General features: G+C 44.4%; 1 protein-coding gene across 1 annotated transcript; it reads right to left on the reverse strand.

Annotated features, from left to right (window-relative positions):
- Positions 1 to 462: 462 nt before the first annotated feature.
- Positions 463 to 14,961, reverse strand: MAGE (necdin, MAGE family member). The gene is made up of 9 exons (XM_077643790.1): positions 14,712 to 14,961; positions 14,572 to 14,631; positions 14,115 to 14,178; positions 13,686 to 13,765; positions 11,493 to 11,590; positions 9,765 to 9,847; positions 9,070 to 9,112; positions 5,902 to 6,082; positions 463 to 681 (listed from the first exon to the last, which is right to left on the reverse strand). Exons 1-9 carry the CDS (start codon positions 14,793 to 14,795, stop codon positions 619 to 621), a joined length of 756 nt encoding a protein of 251 aa, XP_077499916.1. The 5' UTR covers positions 14,796 to 14,961; the 3' UTR covers positions 463 to 618.
- Positions 14,962 to 16,668: the final 1,707 nt, after the last annotated feature.

Raw genomic sequence — 16,668 nt, forward strand, 5'->3', positions numbered from 1 at the left:
TTCCGTCCACCTCGTCAATTCAAGACTCAATGACTTATAGCTTTGCATCTACTCATAAAGCTACGACAGCACTGCATGAGCCACGCTTTCTCTGTCTAGCCTCAGGGAACCTCAATGGCTTTCAAAAGGCGATAAGGAGCCCTGTATGTCTTGACATCTATACATTCCTGTCTAGCATACATACATACAAAAAAGAAGCACAGGACCTTAAGAAATGCTCGAATTCAATCATTAACTGGCTATGGAATAAAACAATCTGTTGTATGAAATTACAGTATGACTAGTCCCAAAACAAAGTAGTTAAAGGAAAAGTGGGGGTTGAGAGGCATGCATAGATTTAGGCGCTTGGGGAACACAAAAAGCGCTGCAATGAACCCAAAGGTTCTGCAAAACCCAGCTTGAGAACCTCTAATATAAGCAAATATCTACATTTACATCCAAGCACAGAGAATATGGCATGCATTTTCTTGAAAACAACAGTTTAATAATTACACCTGCCAAGTACGCAACTTGGCTAACACTTCATATTAGGAGCATCCATCACAAAGCGCTCCTGCGGGGTAAAAATGGATCCATGTGCCATATGGAATGATCATGACCGGTGTTGCTTTCTCACACCTACTCCGAGCGAGCAATTTCTTCATAAACTGTCCGCCAGTCCTCCGGCTGCTGACCCATGATCTGGAAAAAAAAAAAAAAAAAGCACAACTTGTCATTCTCATGTCCCCACACTTCTGTCAGTGAACAGCTTTGGCGACAACATCATACCTACTTGCGTAATTAGAGTGGCAAGGGGACGCCACCATGTAACTCTAAGCAAGATGTCACTGCTAATACGAAGACAAAGCAAAGTTCTACCTGATGAGTGCGAGAGACAACCATGACCGGCTTTTTAGGGCAAGAGTGCGAGAACAGAGCGCCAGAACCAGTGTGTCTCAAACGACTTGATAATAGCCTCCCTTTCCCGAAACACACCACCACACAAGTGGAATGGTCAGCACTAGCTAAATAGCCATCACGGAGATAACAATAATGGAAAGAGATAACGGCAGCAATGGCCACACCACAGCATATCCTTCCCTTCGGAATTGAACGGTCATAACACACCATGCACCACATATTACTGCATATAAGTCGACCTTTTTCTTTTTACAAAAATGATTTGAAATTGGGGAGGGTGGGCAACATACAAGTAGCGCCGACCTATATGCAGAGTCTAACATGTTTTGCCCGATCTGTGGGCAGTACGCGCCTCGTGCCAGTGACCATTCTTGGCAGGATACATCGAGCTGCATGTAAAAAAAAAAATAGTTTGTAAATTGGTTCCACTAAAAAACTTCGATTGTGCACCATTTTTCCGGCTCGCTCGTGCTGAAAGTCACTTCCCCGGACGAACGGTTACGAGAGCAAACTTTAGATAGCCACCAGTGTATGCCGCAATCTGAAACTACTACCAAACTCTTTCAACTCCGGTTTGCCGCTGGTCAGCCAGGTCACACGCAAGGGTGTCGTTTTATCACCTTTTATCTTAAATTGGCTCTGACTATTGGCTTTGCAAACATATTATTGCACATTTATTGCTTTGAGCTCTGCATGTGCTATCCCACGGGGAACTTAAAGGGACAGTGAGAACTATCAATTTTTTTTTGTTAGCAAAATCTGATAGTTCGGCATTTCATGGCTTTGTTGCCATCTTTCTTGGAGCGAAAGATGCATTTATTTTAAAGAAATTTGGATTCGAAGTTGAAAAAGTTTTTCCCGCCGCTTCGATTCAAACTCTGCGCTTTCTTATGACGTCACGGCGCACTCTTATAACGTCATAGGACGCAGTGACGTGAAACGTGACATAAACGCAGACTCCGTGATTTCTGGCGGCTAGCGGTGCGGTCTAGCAGCAGCCGAAATGAAAGCTACCGCTGCTGCACGTTGAAGGCATCTATTGGGGGTCGCTACCATCGCTTCGTTTACGTTGGCCCCGGCGTCTTGCCAGCGTTACGATGGATCCTGTTCCCGAACCCGACAACGAAGTTTTCGCAAAAAACTCCGGCCTGCATTACAGCGACCTCAGCCCTACAGAGCGTGCGATGCTTTTGAGGGAGCACGGTTAGGTTAGGCGCCAGCGGGTCGTTTCCCCCTTCCTCAGTGAGCAGCTGCTGCTAATTCTAAACCCACTGTGGGGAGTCGTGAGGGGCGAGGACAAGGTCGGTGCGTAGCGTGCATCGGAGGCTGTCCGAGGCTTTGGGGCCAATGGATTGCGATTCCTTGAACAGCGTTGTTGCACACGGTGCAGCAGGCGGCTTTGAGGAGGTTTCCCACGGTTGCAAGAGCCAGTTTCTTTTTCACTCAAAAAACGGATGGGTGCTCAAGGGCGCTCGCGTTTAAAGTTGGCGGCTTGAAAGTAAAGCCGACGCACGATGCTTCAACAGATTCCTCACGTTTCCGGAGGTCCGAGGTCTACTGGATCGGGCTCTCTTGTCCACTTGCATGTACCTTCAGATGTGTAATGTGAATGGATTAAATTAGCCGAGAGCTCGAAGAGAACAGCTCCACCCAACTGCCGAAGCTATTGAATGGAGCCGCAAACAAACGAGTTGGAGGAGAGCGGAGTCACGGTCTCTGCAGGTTCCAAATTTCTTTTTCTTAACTGCCTCGTATCTTGTTTCCCATCCCTAATGCAGTCAAACCCCACTAGCACAATCGCCACTTGAACGAAATATTTCAGATTCCCCGTTAGCTAGCCATAGAAAACAATGCATGCTAGTTCTCGCAACAACGAATGATCTTTTCAGGTGCGTTTCTGCTTCAACGAAATTTTCATTCAGTGGAGATGGGCTTAACATTTATTTTACGACAAAACAAGCATAACGTTAGCCGTCCGTACGTTCATGGCATTTAATTTCACCGAGAACGCTAGCTGGAATCAATGTGTGCCCCATAGTGCGTTGAGTACGAATGGGTGGCGCCATTCAATATTGTCTGTCATATCAACAGAGAAGCGCGGCGGAGCCGGCCTGATGCAGTGCGATTGTCCGGTGTTTCATTTATGTTGGTGTGCTAGACTCGACGCCAGCATGGCAACACCGTGCAGAAAGCGCAAGTTCCTCTCTTTGGAGGATAAAGCACGCATAATCCGAGAGGCCTCAAGAGGGAGGAAGAAAGGTGACATCGTTGCGGATTTCGACATCTCCAGTAGCACCCTTTCAACCATTTGAAAGGCGAAAGACTCCATCACCGCAGCTCATTCTTCGGGGACATCCGAAGAACGTCCGTCTTTCATCAGTGCGCATGACAATGGCATCGCGATGCAGTTGTTGGTCGAGCATGACACTCGCACCACGACGCTCATGTCCACTAAAAGCACGCAAGCCAAGATGACCGAATTTTTTGGAAATAAATGATATTTTTGAACAGTGCAGTCAGATCTTAGTTTTTTGGGCTGATTTCGCCACAACGAAATTCCCACTTCAACAAAATTTTTCGCGCACCCCGAGAATTTCGTTTTAGCAGTGTTCGACTGTAACCGATTTCCGTTAAGTAGTTTGAAGTTGACTGGCACAGCCGGGAGTGTTTTGCCGGGCGAGCGTGCAAAGACACAAGAGCTCTTTATACTGCGAACTGCCTAGTACGATCACCGACCATTGTGCCATGATAGTTTTTCATCAACCGTGGCGATCATCTGACCAGCCTTAACAGGCTCCTTCAAAGGTTAACTAGCACTTGAAGTACCTCTGCTGTTCGGCGCTTGTAAACCGAAGCGCGTCAAAAACAAAACCACGAGGCACGCAAAGCTCATAGACGCGAAGCGCCGTCACAAACCGAAACTCTCCTGGCCGCCTGTGGTGCCACCAAGCATCGGTTTTCTTTGCTTCCAACATTCAGGTTGTCTTCCTTGTGTGATAAATGTGCACTATTGGTATTAAAACAAAACTTACTTCAATACTGAACCGCTCAACCTTCCTTTGTCAGCCTCGGAGATTCGCGGCATGCATGTAGGAAGGAAAATTCCTCCAAGGTGGCGTCTCTTGTCCTATGACGTCATTACGCTTGTACTTGCGAGATTCGCCTGTGGCGGCGATACCTGTATTTTGGCTCTTGCTATTTTCTACCTTACAAGAGCTTTGTTTTCAGTAAGAGTTGCGTTTTTGCGATCAGGAGCTGGTATTCTATCGATACAAGCCAACTTCAATTTCTCCTCAGTGTCCCTTTAATAACATGGAGTGGGAGGGTATGCATCGACTTATAGTTGGGTCAACATATAGGCTGCAATATATGGCATATATTGTGCGTTATGACCTTAGTAACTTTTAGAAAGTGCCTATAAAACCTCCACGTAATTAGCTTACCCCCTTTTTGAAGCTTTAAAGAAAAAAAATGCGCAAATTACGCGGGTAAATACAGTAGGTTGATTTTTTAACCATTGGCTTCGAAAGTAGTTGTATCGATGTCGATGACAGGTGAAAGCATTATTAGAAATACCAAATAAAACAATGGCCTATGGCTTTTAACAGTTTTTATAGCCGTCCTGGGTCCTACCCTAGTAAGGTACAATTACCTTGTTGCGCAGCCATACATTTTGCAGGAAGGACGGGGGACATCAGGCTAAAGATATCCTTTACATAACAAACTATACTAACGCTCTGTACCGTCCATAACCACCCTAGCCCAGCAAACTTCCTGACTTCATCTACTAGCTCAGCTGATCTGTCTACCCGACTCCTGGTCACCACCGGCTAAGTTATCGTTCCTTTGGGCCGCATTCCATTACCCTAACAGACTGCCCGTTAGGTCTTCCTTACTAAAATATCATCAAGTTGAGTTTGTTCTTCATTCCACATTGCTCTTTGTCTGTAAAAGTTACACCTATCTTTTTCCTTCCCATAGCAGACCCACAGCATTCAACATGTGCTTCACTGAAAGATTTGCACTTGTCGCGGCGAGGGGCATGCGTGATAGCAGGCGTATCTACTATCGCGCTCATTAGGAGTTGCAAACCCACCAGAGTGAACCATTTGGAGTTTCCGCATGACAGCGAATCAGTGCACTTTCCTGCAAAGTTCCGAACATGTTCAAACACTAGGGGCACTTTGTTCTTTTCATCATCAGCCCAACTATGCCCACCGCAGAACGAAGTCCTCTCCCATATCTCCAACAGATAAGGTTCTAGCATTAAATGTTGCCAGGTTCAGTTTCCAATGGCAGCCTGGCCAGAGACAGAGATTGTTAGTATATTCCGCTGCATCACTGGTCTGACTGCCATACTGGCCACTCGCTCCACAGCCGCTAGGGGATTGAGGGCTGGGGGTTGATTGGTGCATTCATGTAGGGGGTGGTGGTAAGTTGCTAGACAAGGGTGGCCAAATTCTGTCCTGGTCAGAGTGCGTTATCAGATCTGGTCACTGCTATCAGGCCGCACCCCAGGCCTGGTTATTCAATTCCATTGAAACACATATTTTAAAAAATTATTATTCCAGTGGAGGATTGTGCAGCATCAGGATTCGAACTTGCATGGGAGGCAGATGCGCTACCTCTATGTCATCACTGCTCCGTTTCTGTACTTCTGATCAGCTATTAAGTGCATAATTTTCCAGCACCACTGTGCTCATACTGCTTCGTAAACTAAGTTCCTACTACATCTTGTCTGTTGCAGTTCATACTCAGCACGATAGTACCATGCACAGGCATGATACAGGCACCGAGGGTGTACAAAAATTCCAGACATCTATTATGAAAGTGCCAATGGTTGGCCCTATACTAAATGCTCAATATTTAAAAAAAGTGGTGAACTCTGGGATAGACAGTCAGATTTGTACTCTGGCATCTGCCCAAGTTGTGTCTGAAGGTTACCCACACGAAGCCGATCGGATGTTGCTTTCGAGCATCTAAACGCTTAAAAAGAAATACCTTGCAGAACAGTTTCAGTAGAGCTTTTTTGGATGCTTCCTTGTGAGCCCGTGCCCCCCACTGGTACTCAAACTCGACTGGATCGCACGTCCCAGGAATGGGCGATAACTTGAGGTATGCTTCGCTGACGAGCTCTGTTTTGATCATTGTGCCAACGTTGCCAAATGTGGGATCACTGGTGCTGCAAGAAAAAAAATAAACAATAGGTATGCATGGCTGAACTGAAAGGGAACGACGCACTAAAGCCAATGATGTCATCCAACCCTGAAGCTTCAAACTAAAATGCTAAATTGCTGCACTGAGTTGAATTTTAATGCTGCAGTGAACTGTTTAAAATGTTTAACTAAATGGTGTATGGCATGAAACTAATATACACCATTGTGTGTGTTTTATATGCCATGTCACCTTGGGTAGTTTGATCGGAAGCCGAGTTAAAGGCTTCAAAGATTCCCAAACACAAGTGAACTGAAAGGAGGTGTGCTACCGCTAAACAGCAAACTCAACAGCTGTTCGAGGTTCCAATATCTTACATGAATCTTCTGTGGCATCCCCACTGCTACCAATGGTTTCTCATGTACGCAAGCAATCAGCCCAGAAGTTTAACAAAAAGAGAAATTACAAATTGTTCGCCTTTTGAATGGGTAATTTTAGTCACTTATAATACAAAAGCCACTATTTTTTGAGAAACTGTAGTAGCACTCATGCACTATCAAGCAAGCATTTGACATTCAATTTGGCATGACTGGAGACATTAGCATTATTAAGCCTACTGCAGTGTTTCAGTGGCTGAGCTAGCTCATTTCAGCAAAACAAGCTATGTTCCTACATTAATTTTTTAGAGATAATACTGCTCTAGTTTATTCCTCAATGTATGGCTATAAGTATTCCATGTGTGAGATTGCACACTACCACTGCTCACCAAACTAGATTTCCATACTACTACTAATCTGATACATGATCGGCTTGATGGCCACTGCAGCCACCTATGTAGCAGCTCACAAGTGACAACTGAGTCAACAGAGTTATTGGTTTGAGGATTCTATTAGAAAAGTGTCAGTGTCACCTCGGAGAATTCAGATGGAACCTTTGGCACTGCACTTATTAATGAGTAGCGTTGTTGCCAATCTCTAAATGGAAAATGTGCTTGCGATGTACACAACAGCTGAAACACTTTTGTACACAGCTGCCCAACCTGCACATATGAACTGGGTGAACATGTCACTCAGAATTGCATCTGTAAAATGTTTTTTAGTCTGATAATGTCAACCACTATCATTACACTCATCAACTGCATCAATAAGACATGCAAAATACCCTAACTCCATTGAAATGGCTTTCTTGCAATCAGAAGCTCCTATCAAACCCACAATTCTAGGGATGCGCAAAGCCAGACAGGTTGGCTAGTACTAGTTAGAATCCAAAACTTAGCGTGATTAATGACTAATGGCTCCACACCGATTCTTTTCTTGCAGTCAGTGTTACTGAATTTTATCCTGCCCCAAGCTAATTCTATTAAAGTGCAACAGAAGGATTCTACCATCCAGACCACCCCCACTTCCCATCACAATCGGTCAGTGTTGCTTGTGAATAAACAGTTTGTGTTGGTTCGTTCACTTTTGTAAGTGTTTTCTTGCTTTCAGCAATCAGTTTTTTATTCAGTGCCCATCTCTCACTCTAGCCCCAAGACAAGAACATAGAAAACTGAAGTCACAAGATGAACGTTTGCCCCCATTTGCGCACTCGACTGGGTGGGCTCCACATAGAATCACGTGACACCTCGTCCGGCTTTCAGAGGTGCTCCAGCAGCAGCACGGCGACGGCGTTTTTTGTTTTTTGTGCGAAAGCATTTCTAGCCTACCCTCAGTGATTTCGGCGATGTCCCACACGAGGAAAAAGCCTCAGCTAGACCTGGTGTGATAGCAATGGACCAAGGAAAGCTTAATTTTGGGGATGGCCCTGCAGGATAAGGATGGCAACACATGATATGGCACATGAAGCGTATGGTCAGGAGACACGAAATTTACCCTTGATGTGACCTTGGCAGAGTTTGACTGCCCCTGAATCTAGGTGTGTTCAGGTGGAAGACGAGAGGCTTGACCTAGTCTCAAAATGGAATTGGCCCGCCTCCAAAAATAGGGCCGATCCACCCCCAAAATGGGTTTGGCCCACTGTGTTTTCGAAAAATATTTTGTGGTGCTCAGCAATGCTAAACTGCCAGCCACTTTTTTTTGTCCAAATTTCGTCAGATACTGCCCTTCCGGCACAAATAGGCTCGTCAGTGGCAAAACTTCTCCCCTTCCACACCACCTTGCCGGCGTTTAAACATACGTGCATTGGCACAGTTAGACGCAGTAGTGTCTTGGCACCAATAGCAAGAAACAGAGGAGCAAGCTAAGAGCTAATGCTCTAAAATAAGTTTTAACAAGGCAGGCACTGTGTCTGCTTTGCACATGCATGCCAGAAGTGTACCAGAAAGGGGGCACAGGCCAGTTAGAGTGCTCGTGGAACCCAGTTTGAGAATCCCTGGTCTAGACACCAGCGATGCTAAGCAAGTTCTCCATCCACTAAGCAGTACTGATCACTCCCTGTCACAGTCCAAAGAAAAAAAAAAAGAAAGAGACCACAGTCACAACAAAAAAATCTCTGTGACTGACTAAGCCATCATAAAAGAGCAAAAAATACAGAAAAACAACATAACTGAGAACTTTCACAACTTTATACATCTTGCCTTTAATCATTTCCTGGTCTGAGATCACTATTCAAAAAGTGTAATCAAGACCATAACTTTTCCACATATAGTTCAAAGCGAATACCTGACACGCTAATTAACCCTGCCTGATACTTGCACAGCATTCCTTCCAGCACTAGCTTTTCAGATGGGGTGTTGCAGTGGGCAACCAAGACAAACTGCTTGAATGGACACATACATGTCTAGTCAGAGTTACAATGCTAATAACTCACTGCCAGTGCTAGCAGGTTTGGAAAACAAACCAACCAACAATACAAACACAGGCCCCCAACTCAGTACCCATACAAAGTACATTAACATACCAAGTCCTCCACTGTATAATGAAAACACAACAAATACGAGTGAGTAGTGCGAGCACTTAGAATCAATGACTTGTTCAAAAACACATTCCACATAAAAAAGAAATAAAGGGAACTCACTCCGGAGCAAGGCCGAGCGGCTTCAGCATTTTCCACAGTTTATCTACATCCAGACGAAGATAAACCAGGGAAGAATCTCAGATATGAAAGCGGTATCATACACTTTCTTTCAGAGCAAATGGCAGTTTGGAAGCACACAGCTGCAAGGTGTTCCAGCCGAAATAATTGCATACAAATGGCCTACATCTACGAAAATCAAATAGACAAAGTTCCATGTCAACAGATGGAACAGACTTTTAGGGTCTATGACTGCGGATGCCTCATTATTACAGCTCCCCACGTGCAGCAGTCTTAACAATATGATAGACACAGATGTAAAAAAAATTCAATACTGGCATGAAGCTTTGCAATGTTTGCTTGATTATGCTTGTAGCTGCTGGCATATGGCTATCACTCTGTTTCTGATGCAGGTTAACATCTGTTTAGCTTGTCTCAGAACCTGCTGATCAGTCTTTGAGATAGGCAGAAAGAAGTACCACTAGTCGCATTGTGGCTTCACTACACGATTTATAACTTGCACTACTTTCAAAATAAAAAAATGAGGGTTATAGCAAGCATGAAAGGGGTGGTTAGGGGCACAAGATAGGCAGCTACCTCTGTATAAGATGCAAATCGGGATGCTGATGGGCACTAAATGCAACCTGGAATGTATGTGCTTGAAAAGAGGCACACAGCGAAGGAAAAAAGATACAAACCTTCAGAAACGGCACCATCGCTCATAAGGATCAGGGTCAGGACAGTGATCGTGAGCCCCTGTTTTGCACATTCCTTCTCATTTCTGAAAAACCAGGTAAAGAGAGCGCACCAGCAGGCCCATTAATCGAAATTCTGCATTGCAGCCACACAGGAAGGGCAAGGAGGATGAGCGTCTCAACGGAAATTCTGACTGGTTGATTCATTGGATGGCTTATTGATTGATTTGATTGACTGAACAGCTGACAAATTTTTACAAGCCAAACAAACACTGCAGGCTATGGTGCATGCTCTCGTAAAGGGTTCCGAATGAATTTTGACCCTATGGGGTCGTTAATTGTGGACCAAAATTTCAGTACAAGCACATTTTTTTTTCTTTCACCATATTTGAAATGCTGTCACTGTGGCCAGGATCAAACCTGCAACCTTGGACTCAACAACTGGATGGCACAACCACAGAGCCATCACGGTGGGTACACAAGAAATTCTTGTTCAGCTTCAGTTTTTCAAAATGAGCCCAAAGCAGCCTCACAAGAAAAAACTCTGCAGTATGGCATATTGGACAAGTTGGTTAACATACAACTTGCCGATTTAGCGCAACAATGGCAAAGGACAGGAAGGAATAGTGCCCGTTTCTAATCTTTCTTGTCCTTCACCTTTGTTGCGCCTGAGCACAGCTTCAAACCTGCGTCTATTCAATGCCAAGCACATACTCAATACTGCACCAGGGCTGCATTTTCAATGCAACAGAATATGCAGTGACTAGAAAATAAACTGAGCATAGTAAAAATGTGGGTGCCGTGGTGTTGGGTGTCCCTCATTTTGATGGTGATGGCTATTGCAATGGCTTCTGCGGCTACCGAATCCGGTGCTCTGAAGGACGCTCCAAGATAAGGGGTGTTGGCATAATTGACTAAAAAATAAATCCGACTAATCTGACTAAAAAATAAACCAAGCATAGGTTCGTTGTGGCAGCCAAATGGAGTAGGAATAAGATAACGGGGAGATATGATGATAAGCCTGATCAAATTTTTATTGCTATCTGCAGGCATCTTAAGAGTTCCGCTACACCATAGTAGAAATCCCAGTCTCAGAAATGCAGGAACTCAAAATGAAGGAAGGAATCGACTGGCTGGCTTCTCAACTTCAGTGAAAATTTTTTTTGTGGTATGGTATGTTGTGTTTAATGTCTCTGCGCTGCACATGGGCTATGAGAGATGCTGTAGTGAAGAGCTGTGGATTAATTTAGACCACCAGGGGTTCATCAACATGCGCTGACATCACACTGTGCACTGGGACTTTTTGCCTTTTGTTACTATCGAAATGCGGCTGTCGCGGCTTGGATTCAGCTCCGATGGAAAGCAGTACAGTGATAAGAAAATGACAAGCACAAGCAAAGTACCACAAACAAGTCTGTCACTTTGCTTGTCTAACCTGTTTTCACCGTGACATATTTTCTGTGCTTTTTGTCAGTGTAAGCCTGCAGTGATTAGCCCTAAGCACATCGAAGGAGGGGTGACAAAAAACAAAACTTGAAGTTCATCAGCAGGTAACATTAAAAAACACTTTTCTACGATGAAACATGCAATGATGGTGCACTGTTAGAGACAGCTGTGTACCTCAACATTGTTTGCATGCATACCTAAGCATTCAAGCAAAAGCCACTAAAACAATGCCTTAGGGAGCGTTACCAAGTTGCAACTCCCAGTGACTACAACAAGATGGCTTACCGCTGCAGAAGATCACTACACTCTGAAAGATCCATTTTGTTGACTAGTATAACTGAGCCTTGCTTGTCATCAAGTTCCACTAATTCGTAACCAAACACCTGCAAAGCAAAAAAAAAAAAACAAAAATGTAAGGCCATCAGTTAAAACTGCCACCGGAAACAAAGTGAACACAAAGACGAGGTAAGCAGAGCCTTAGTTTAAAAAACTCCCAAGTGAAAAAATGTTTGACCAATGGCACCACGGCACATGCACAGCGTTACCACAAAGCCTTGCTTTAGATGCAGTAAAAGCTAAAAAAAAAATGCAGCAACGTCTGTGAATGCTGGATGAGACTACTGTAGAAACGCATGCACCACTCCTCTTCTCATAACACCCTCCTCTTAATGCAAAAGACAAATGAACTAAGAGCCTAATTGCTAGCAAGTCTTTCCTCTCCTCATATCCACAGCAAATGCACACGCTAAATGCAATCCCACACTGATATAGTCAAACCTCAATAATTTGGACATGGTCTATTTAAAATCCCAGATAACTCAGAATTTTTGCAGTACGATAATTTCCAATGTAAGTTTTACCAGATAATGTGAGCAAGAAACATGTCCTAGCTTGGTTAGTTCGATGAACTGAAGTGCTATGCAGGAACAGCTGAATTCAATTGATAACGTAATATTGCACCACTTATAAACTGCATGCTGAGACCATGCCACCATGCAGTTTTTATTTCATGTAGAAGGAGTTTTTCTTTGGACGTATAATAATTATAGGACACTTTCAGCTTTACCACAGAAACTACCCTGCCTTTCCTCTTCCTCCTTTCTAATATGTAAACAAACTGTTCCCATTCATATTTCAGCCAACTGTACATACCTGAGAACACCAAAATTTGACAACAATCTAAAGGACATGCAGATCTGCTGTTTGGGCATAGTCATCATGGTTGTTTATGCAGTATTGTGCATTTTTATTGTAAAGACTCAAAAATTTCCCCGCCTCAACCGCTGGCTCATTTGCTGTGAAACTGCACACAGACTAGCGTATTATGGTAACTTTAGTATAGTAGCAAGTTTGACAACAGTACTTAATTAGTTGAGCCGTGCATGATGCAAAAATGTAATCGTCTGCGTCGAGATCGGCGAACCGAAACCTGCAAACGCCGTTTTTTCGCTGAAGGGCGGCAGTGGCGTCACCTGTTTTCTGTAGTGGAAAGCGTCACGACAAGGCGCCGAGGTGAGCATTGCAAGAAGCGCAGGCCCTTTGATAACACAGTTCCATCCGTATTGTCTGCCTCAACTGAAGTGCTTCCAACATTTTCGGCTAAGTGAGCAGCAAAGAATATCAGAACTTATGTAACGAGGCTTTACCTTTCAAAGAATATTGTTTGATCTCTTTTTCTGCTGAGTGACTTTATCCAATTCAGCTCATATCGTCTGCTTTCGTGACTCCCCGAAAGCATCAAAGGTTGCCAGCAGAAAACAGATGACGCCACTACCGGTCTTCATCGAAAAAACGGCGTTTGTGGGTTTTGGTTCGCCGATCTCGACACAGGCAATGAATTATGTTTTTGCATCATGCATGGCTCAACTAAGTAGGTACCATTGTCAAACTTTCTACGATACAAAAGTTACCATAATACGCAAGCTCTGTGTGCAGTTTCACTGCAAACGAGCCAGCGGTTGAAGCGGAAAAATTTTTGAAAGTCTTCACAATAAAAATGCACAATACTGTATATGCCTGCAGAGAAGTCGCCAAATGATCTGTTGCTAGCCTTGCTATTAAATCCCACATTTTTGTAGTGAGCCGCTTGTGCCACAGTACTCTATCAACCACCACGTTGCAAACAATGATCAAAGTTCACCCTTTCGGAGTCACAAATGTCTGCTGAAAGTTGGTAATGATTCCGAAGGCCTGAAATGGAGGCTGATGTATCTGACATAAACTGCACAAGATCTTAATAGCATAACTACTGAACGTGCTTCTTACCTGGTCCGGTAACCGCAGTGATCTATTTGCGATGTGGATGATGTGTATGTACTGAAGCAGATAGGGGTAAGCTGGTTTGTAAACATGAGTAAGTTTGTGATCTTACTATACTTTCCCAAAAATAGAAATGTGCTACTGCTATTAGAGCAATGGCTACACGAGAACACAGACAAAGACTGCAAGACATTAGCAGGAATAACCCCTGGTGCTTACATGCTCAAGTTTCTCCTTGGCTTTCGCAAGAACAGTACGCATTACTTTTCCGTTGTTCTGGAGCACGTGCTGCTTGATGTCTGCAAAAGTTCGACATATTCAATGCACTGCTTGCAAACTCGTTCTCTGCACTATTCAAACAAGAAAATGACACAATGAACACAGCTAACTTCCAGACCACACCAATGTCAACCACTTCAAAATGTTTAACCAAAGCACAAATGACATGCTGCTAGTCTGCCCTTCGTGTCGACTGTTTTCAAATCACACTTTGTAATGATAGGCTTAGGAACAAATGAGAAAACACGTGTGCACTTTTGTGCCACTTGGAAATGCCACGAACATGCTTACGGGCCATCAAATGCTCATTAAAGAAGTCCATGGGACACTGTTTTGTCATCACAGCGCAAATACTTATCACATGCTTACCATTTTTCTTTATCATTTTTTTATGCTGGTCGGAGATCAAGAGGTAGAAGACAGTGTCGTTGGCCTTGAGAAGAAAAAAGAAAAATTAACTGGCGCGCAGTCGCATACTGCTCCAAAATAAGAAAAATATTTCATATACACAGACGTTACACTGACCGCCCACAGAAGACCGTGCATTATATCTAGGCTTATGCTTTGTGGTCCGCCTTCTGCCCCTTTTTCATATTCGCTGCCAGCTGAATAACCTACCCTACTGCCTACGCGGCAATGCACGAAGTTTATGTTGCGCTTTTTATTTTTAAACGGGTGGCTTGTTTTTTATTCAGATGACTTCCGCAGTGCCGACGCACAAGTTTGCGAAAATGTAACGTGATAGGTCCTAGAATTAAAAAGACGCGTAATAAAAACGCCATCATAGGTGTGCACAAATGAATGCGATTGTGCAAAATATGCTTACCATGCGGTCAAGCTCGGCGTCCACCGCATCAGTCGTACTGCTCTGAGACCTCTCGCTTTGCTGGAAGTTGGAAGCGGATGACAGTCAGACAGAACACGCCGCAAACAAGAGACACAGTATGCAAATGCCAAACTTCATACCTGTGAAGAGCCGGCTGCAGACGAAGGCCTTGCGAAGTTCAGTTTCTCTTGAACGAGCTTAGGGCGCTTCTTGCGTTCTGCCATCTTAAACGGACAAAGAACAAAACCCAAATTGGGTGGATGTGCGCTGGAAAAGATGGTGACTAGAGTCACTAAATAAAGTGACTCTAATGGTGACCACTCCAACGTAAAAGCACGCGTCAACTACTGCAACACAACGAAACACTTTCGCGCGAAGAACGAGCTGACTAAGCTTGGATTAGCTCTGGATACTTCGCCAGCTCCGAAATCGAAACTTGTGAACGTGAATGCAAAGTGCAAAAAGTGCATTTAAAAAAAAAAAGCCTCGTGACATTTTTATCTATTAACTTTTACTTATCCACTACGTAAGAAAATATATGCAATGGAGGGATGATAGAATCTACGGTAGTTTGTGCCAATGTTTACGCCGTTTCTTGCGTCCTGCAGCCGGCCATATGTCGCAGGGCAACAGAGGTCCCTAGTTTGGCTGCTGAAAGGTGTCACTTCTGTGAAGATGACGGGTCATACAGAAAAAAAAAATAATTAAGCAGCTGCAGTAGTGCGTTACTACGATAAACCAGGCAAATAGCATCCTTGGAGGAAAACAATGCATCAACAAATGGGCGAAATAGCAAGGGCAAGACGGAACACAAGCAGATGTTTGTGTCCCTCTGCACAAAAACCCCAGTCAGACAGTATATATACTCTGCCCTTACAAATTTTTTCAGTGCGTGAACCCAGCAATAGCTACCTGTTGTGCCGCTACGAAAACATCCTCCCTCCCCTTACAACGCCGACAGCGCTGCCTTGAGTCGTGCCACGGCGCCTCAGCTTCTCCCACTACATACCACAACACACGCAGCTTTGGTTGTAGCTGGCCCACACTTCGCGTAGCGCCCTGAGAGGCGCGAAACACAAGCCCTCCAGACTTCTCAGTTGTCGGCAGACGAACACGGCACATATGTTCTGTGCGTCCTTTTATAAAAGGGAGCGAGACAGAGGATCGACAGCTTACTTCCGTTTTACTTCTTTCTGTTTAGTGCGGCGTACCCTCCTTTCGTAGATTCCACAACGTTATACTTTTCATCGCGCAGAATCTGCCACCGGCACCTCAAAATGCGGTATTTGCAATCCGATACAGTGATGGCAGATGCCGGGGTGAGCAAGAATATTTTAACTTCCTTTTTATTATATTTTTTTTATTTTTTTTTGTTAAACACTACACACTACTTCTAGCAACGTTTTCTTCATCAGGGATCAACCACGCATTGTGAGACGGTCACGCCTACGTCAAGCCAAAGCAGAGTTCCGCCGATACCCCAGAGGTACCCCTGCGACAGTGACCTGAGAGCCTCGAGGAGCAGGGACTACTGATGACATATAGGAAGCGTAAGAATGTTGCAGCACGCTGCTTCCGTATACATAACGGTCGATTCTTCGTAGTCTCTTGCGATATAGCAAGACGTTCTTACGTCCGCCACGGCGGTTGAAAGTGACGCTGCAGTGAGCGCTATCAAAGTTATGTTGCACGCATTTAGCATGAACACCCAGAAAGTAGAAGGTTGGGCAGCCGCCGTCGTAGCACAGTTGGTAGTGCCCCGCAAGCGACATGCGGAGGTTATGGGTCCGGGTCCAACCATGCCGATGATTTATCTTTAAGGTAAAAAAATTCGCTTCTTCCCTTTTCCCTTCTGTTCTACAGTCTCCGTTGACCTTTGCCATCCTAACCAACAACAGCACTGTCGTCGGCACACTCAACATTAACAAGTTTGTATGGTGAATATGCATGGCGGTGAGTTGCATTCATGACGTGTGCAGGACAGAGGGGGCTGAAGAATACAAGGGCGGTTTAGAAGCCCTTTGAGGCATGCTTTGAGGTATATACTTGAGGTGATCTTTGGACGTAAACGAACGGAACTACTGCGTTTTTGTAACA

Source organism: Amblyomma americanum, chromosome 11 (genome assembly GCF_052857255.1).
Source record: "Amblyomma americanum isolate KBUSLIRL-KWMA chromosome 11, ASM5285725v1, whole genome shotgun sequence".
In the NCBI taxonomy this organism is placed as follows: domain Eukaryota; kingdom Metazoa; phylum Arthropoda; class Arachnida; order Ixodida; family Ixodidae; genus Amblyomma; species Amblyomma americanum.